At 32.3% G+C, this 6,601-nt stretch overlaps 1 protein-coding gene across 1 annotated transcript; it reads left to right on the forward strand.

Moving 5' to 3' along the window:
• The first annotated feature begins 2 nt into the window (after positions 1–2).
• On the forward strand, positions 3–6,326 carry LOC128162974 (transmembrane protein 19-like). The gene is made up of 6 exons (XM_052826425.1): positions 3–204; positions 813–923; positions 1,867–2,004; positions 2,619–2,876; positions 3,551–3,766; positions 5,029–6,326. The coding sequence occupies exons 1-6, from the start codon at positions 120–122 to the stop codon at positions 5,193–5,195; spliced, it is 975 nt and encodes a 324-aa protein (XP_052682385.1). The 5' UTR covers positions 3–119; the 3' UTR covers positions 5,196–6,326.
• The last annotated feature ends 275 nt before the right edge of the window (positions 6,327–6,601 follow it).

Consider the following 6,601-nt stretch of genomic DNA (forward strand, 5'->3'; position numbering starts at 1 on the left):
TACTTTTTCAACCATGTTATTTGTTAGATTATAAAAGTGGAGGTGGAAAGCAGTGGGCCGAATAAACGGGGGGTCGAACTCTGTTAACATCAACACCGGTCTGAAAGTGAAAGTAGAAAATGTGGCTGTTGTTACTGAGCTTAGTTGCGCCTCTGAGTTTGATTTGTTGGCTTATCACAATGTTCTATAGCTATGTGCATAATGGTAAGTATGTTGTTTGTCAGTTAAACTGTGAATGCACTGTAGACAAATAGAAATTGTTCGGGAAAAGGCCTTCGTATTGCACAAGCTATACAAGTAGATCAGAGTCCGACATGTTATTTTTTTAATATAAAAACTATTAATATGAACAAAAATAACAAACCATTATGTATGTCTCTTAATAGCTTGAGCATCTGGTTCTTTTGTGTGTGTGGGGGGGGGGGGGGGGGGCGGTGTGGTGTGGTGGTGTTTTGTTTTGTGCTTTACTTACAGTGTGAGTGTAAAAAAAAAATCAGTTTCGTTGTGGGTTTTTTTCATAATTAAAAAAACACTTGGTGATTACATGTGTCATTACATCTGTAATATGCCTTTATCTGGTTTTCCATTTCTGTTGATTATCATTTAATTAAATGATATATTGTCTAATTTATCATTACTGGTCGGCAAGTTAGCTGTATAAGAATAGTACGTACTAGGCCTACTTTTAAACTCTTAAGTAAAATGATTTTTTAAAGAATCATATCCATATCATGATATGTATACCAAAACATATAACTTGTACATGATTATACACATCCATCTGATGACCTTCTGCATTTTGTCTTATTTAGACACTGTGCCGGTTTCTCCAGTGCGATGGATGATAGCCATAGTAGCACCAGTTGTCATAGCAACCTGGGGACTGAAGAGAAAAAGTCTGGATAGATCAGGTGCTATAGCAGGTATGAAAAAAAACATGAAAAAATTTATTAGCTTTTGAAGGGGGAGTAAATTATTTTATCAAGTGAAATTTTCTAATAGTCAAACATTCTTCTTCTTCTACCATATATCAATGTATCAATGAGGCTCATCAGGATAATTGATTCATGCTGCTCTTTTGTAGGAAAGAATTGAAATAGTTATACTCTGTCTAAAGTTTCTGTTTCCACCGCTTGATATTTCATTAATCATAAATACCTTTGATTGTGCCCAGACTACATTTATCCACTAAATGAAAGAAGTCCACATTATCTGTTTTGTAACGCCCCCTCTACCGCTTCAGAATTCAATACACAGCCAAAAATAGAAAGTCTACTGGGATTTTGCATTGCAAACCCATGAAAGTACCTGGATGATAATGTTGAAATATTATGTGAGGTATTCTGAGTGAGTTCTGAATGTAGATCTAAAGGATGTAAAATTTTCCCATTATAAATCTCCGTAAGAAATCTGTTTTCATTCCTATGAATTTTTCCGGGTGAAAAATGATAATGTGTCAATGAAGATAATTATTTTTCCCTTTCATCAATTTCAATAGACTGAAGTACTTCTTTCACAGATATGTGTATTTTCATAAAAAAATCGCCCAAATGTGACGGAAACAATAGCTTGGAACAGACTATAGGAGAAATGTGATGCATCAGCAATTGTTTGATTAACTTCATAACAGATTATGATAATCTACCATCTAGAACTTCCCCAAAGAATAATCTGACATATAAAAGCAGTAGTCATGTCTGCATTTACTCCGAATGGGATTATTGTTGGAAATGACTACTTAAATGTATCTTACCAAAACACTTGCGATTCAGAAACACTTAATTTTATAAATTAATCTATGGATAATACGTGTAATATCTATTGTTCATGACATTGTATAATTATACAATCATCTTTTATTTCCAGGTCTGGTGGTTGGTTTCATTCTCACCATCAGCAATCTGTGTTTTTTCTCATCTCTTCTAACATTCTTTGTAATGGGGTCAAAGGTTACCAAGTTCAAGGCTGAGCAGAAGAAAAAAATGGAACACAACTATAAAGAAGGTCAGTATCTATAGAAATTATTTGGTACCGGTAAATATCATAAATTTATTAAAACATTATGTCTTTGTGGTTTTTGGTAATGGAGTGATTCATATTATTGTACACAGGGTTAATTTCGCCCCATGTTATTTTTGCCCTTCTTCACTTGCAAACAGTTTTGTTCCATCTTGAATTCGTCCAAACAAAGTTGTATTAAAAGTGAGATAATTTGAGACATTGGAATTCGCCCAGTCTTAAATTTGTCCACTGACAAAAAGGGCAAATGGAGCCAAAATAAATTTCTCTGTATACAGTAAACTTATGCCTAGTACCTGGTTTTGAATGTTTGAAAGTTGTTCAGCATTCAAGTATGTCAGGGGTTGTATTTTGTCACTTACTTAGTACCGTACTTATTCTAGCTGTCAGCTTACTTAGTGTTGTGTGTTGTGTCTTTCAGACATGCACCATTATAAATTTGGGTATTTCTACTCATTTGTACCAAATATCAAGTCTAATTTAAAAACAGCTTCATTAGCATTAATTTTTTACAACATGTATTTTCATTAGGGTCATGACATTGCAACAACATGAATTGTGTTTAGCTAAAAAAAAAACCCAAAATTTATTCCTCACAGGGGGCCAAAGGAACTGGGTCCAAGTTCTATGCAATGGTGGCATGGCGGCCATATTTGGCCTACAGTACATGTTCCACGTGGGCTGTAGGGAGGTGGTGATTGACTTCTCCCACCACTACTCGCCCTCCTGGCTCGCGGTGTCCGTCCTGGGGTCCCTCGCCTGCTGCTGTGGGGACACATTCTCATCCGAGCTCGGTGCTGTGTTCTCAAAAAATACTGAGCCCAGGCTCATTACCACATTCAGGAAGGTCCCTAGAGGTGTGTATGAATAAAACATGGTCTTTTCTCTTTCTCTCTCTCCCTCTCTCTCTCTCTCTCTCTCTCACACAAAAAGAGCCCTTCCGTAGCTCTGGAAAATAAAATACCCCTCACAAATTGAATATCTTTACTGAATATAGTAATAGATAGCTATTGGAAACACACCTATTATGAATTAATGCTTAGAAAGACGTGTTATTTCCCTAATCCTTAACATGTTATAGAGTCATGGGATGAATAAAATATTACATGGAAATTAAGTCCCTGGCCCTTCACTACAGGTTTAATTTACTGCATGATCTGTACTGCAATATGTGGAGTTTTTTCATTATAAATTATCAGGGCCAACAGAAGATGAAATACATGTATCCTATTTCAATCCTGAAAAATATATATATGATATGGAGTCATAGATTTGCTAGCTAGATTAACTTTGATTATACCAAGTTGCATAAAAAATGTTTTTGCCTATTTAAGTCTTTAATTATATGAAAAAGATTGTAGAAAGAGAAATAATCTGTTGTAATACAAATTTACTGTTTCTATCTGGTTTTTGAAATCAGATCAAGATGAGAAAATAATAACCTGTTGAAGTCAATTGAGGAGCTAGAAAACTAATCACTATTTATTTGTATCATTTTGCTTTGACAATTTCTGGGTATGACTATTTTCAGGGACCAATGGTGGCATCACCCTGATAGGAAGTTTGTTCAGCATGGTTGGAGGGGGACTTGTGGGTCTAGCTTACTACATAACACAGATTTTTCTACTCAGAGAATCCTTCCTAGACAGAGGACCCCCTCAGTGGCCTCTCCTGATAGTGGGGCTCCTCATGGGGATCATTGGTTCAACGGTAGACTCACTTTTAGGAGCCATTTTCCAATACTCAGGTGATTTTTTTTACTTAGATATTATTTTACAGTGAAATTTACGCAAAAAAAGGGAATAATTTTTCTGGTTTTGTCTCTGCAAGATATGCTCTAAAATCAACTGCAAACTTTTTTGGAGTTATCTTTCTTGAAATAAAAGATTTCCTCTGATCATGCAATGAACTATACTTATATATTCTTTTTTAAAATAAAGATTATCACAAGCATGCTCAATTTTCTTCAGTTCTAATGCACAATATTGTAAACACTTTGATATTCATTTCGTCTGTTTATTCAATACTATCATACGAAATAGGAAATGAATCAAATGGATTTCACATTAGATGTACATGTAAGAAACTATGTCTTGTGATCATGGACTGCGGCAAAAAAAAAAAACAACACAAAAAACAAAAATCATTATATTTTGCTCATTAGTTATTGGTTAAAAAATTATGATATCGGATTACATACGCCAGTTTAAAAGTAGATCAAAAGTGGGGTTTTTTTTATTCTCGGAAAAGGAATATTATCTTAACAACAACAGCGAGGTTGTGTTTCTTCTGCATCCTTTCACTTTCAGATTGTGCTCGAAATACAATACATAAATGTCTAGTTAAATATTTCAACCAAACTATGTCAACCTATATATAATATGTAGATAATAACGTGTGACCAGTATGGCGAGTCGGTATCGAACGAAAAAAAAGGTGGGGGGAAGGAAACTCTACTTTGAAAAGGAAAACTTCTCATTTTAAAAGTTGACTTTAATGATAACTAGAAGAACTTTTTAATTCGTCACTGTAATAACAAGGGGTGGCGAAATGGCTATAATATATATATATATATATATATATATATATATATATATATATATATATATATATATATATATATATATATATATATATATATATATATATATATATATATATATATATATATATATACAGTACATGTAGCTGAACAAAAAAAAAATATTGGGCTGACAAGTTATCAACATGTACGACCACAATTTAAAGACACATTAATTAAAATTTTTCAAAGTTTCATATTTTCTTTTTTTAGGAAAAAGTGCAAAAATAAGTTTCTTCAATATATTCCCATAGTATATATTTTATGCATGGAAAGTATTTATTTAACTATGTACGATGTATCAAATTTCTTTTAACATTTTTTTTAAATGAAGAATTAGTTTTCTCTATTCAAATCTTGGGATAAAATTGGAATACTCATAAACGTAATTACATGCATATCATTTACTTTCCCATTTTAATGCATAGGTTTCCATCGGAAGCGGAACTGTGTTGTTGAACATTCCGGAAGTGACGTAGACTATATTTCCGGGATGGAACTTTTGGACAATCATAGTGTTAATCTATTGTCGTCACTGATTTCTGCTTTGATTTCACCCAAAATAGCGTTTGAACTATGGCGTTTATGCAGCTGAGTTGTAAACAAGGACGGAAGTTAGCAATTTTACAAAATTATTTTTTTTTAAACCAAGGAAAAATAGGTTCAGAAATTACTGTGCCAAATGTGTTTTAAAAAGATCTCACAATTGATGTTATGACAGACCATTGTTAGCTGTAAAATTCTTCGTATTGCAGTTGTTATTGACATGCGTGGTGTTTTGACGCTTTTTAAAAGTTATTATGCAGTGTATTTAAAATATCTTGTTATGTACATGTAATCATATATTTATGTATGTGCAATTTTATTTACATGTACTATGTGTGAAGTATATATTAATCATTATACATGTATATCTGACACATCATAATAATGATATGCATGTAATAATAATATAAATCTATTTGTAGATTACATATACACGTAGTTATTGTTTTGAAATTAAAGGTCTAATCTTTTAAGAGTTCAGATTAATCTCTGCCAACACTACAATCGATATGAAAATAGACTGAAGATTCGCTCATTTTATATGGTACTCGCTACACAAACTGTAGCGAGTAAGCGAGCGGATCTAAAGATTTTATTTTAATTAAATTGTCAACATTTCTAACTAAATATTCCCTTTACTCTGACTTAAATGTTTTGCCATTCTGAGAAAATCCTCTTTGTATTTTGTGTTTGTGTTATTTTTATTACCAATAAAAACGTATGTGTACATTGTTGAAATGTGTGAAAATTTAGAAAAAAAAATCTCCACGTTGGTTTTAGGTAGAATGGAACACCTCCATATTGTGACAAACTTCCTATCAAAATAAGCAATAAAATCTAATGATATGATCTTTTTATTGATCACCCCCCCCCCTTCCAATTTTAATTTAACAGCGTTGTCTTTTATAATTGTTACCTTTCCCAAAACTTTTAAAAACACACTTTTTGGTCAAATATTGTAAAATTATGAACTTTAAAAAGGTGATTGTATTTTCATTTTATAATGTACTTTTATTCACATTGATAAGTGACCCATACCACCTTAAAAACTGTAACCAACCATTTCATTTTACTTGGAATTTCCAGTAAATAGTTTCATTTTAAAATATCCAAGTCGTCAATGATTCTTTTGTGAACAAATATTAGATCTGTAAATTATTGAATAAATATTCATAATCAATTTTACTTTTGGTTATATTTTCACAGTACCCTCTTGAATTAAAAACTTATTTCGTTATTAATATTAAGAGGCTATCCATGTTTATAAAAAAAATGTGGGCATGCCTGCTTGAAAATGGTAACGGATTGAGAATTTAAAGTTAATTTCACGTATACCGGTATTAATACATGTATCAGTGTTTTTACAAAGTTTTTTATGCTTCAATATACTCATAAAAGCGTTTATTCCGTTCATGGTAGCGATGAGTTTTATCTGAGTTCATTCATTATCAGTTA

Source organism: Crassostrea angulata, chromosome 9, assembly GCF_025612915.1.
Source record: "Crassostrea angulata isolate pt1a10 chromosome 9, ASM2561291v2, whole genome shotgun sequence".
Classification (NCBI taxonomy): Eukaryota; Metazoa; Mollusca; class Bivalvia; order Ostreida; family Ostreidae; genus Magallana; species Magallana angulata.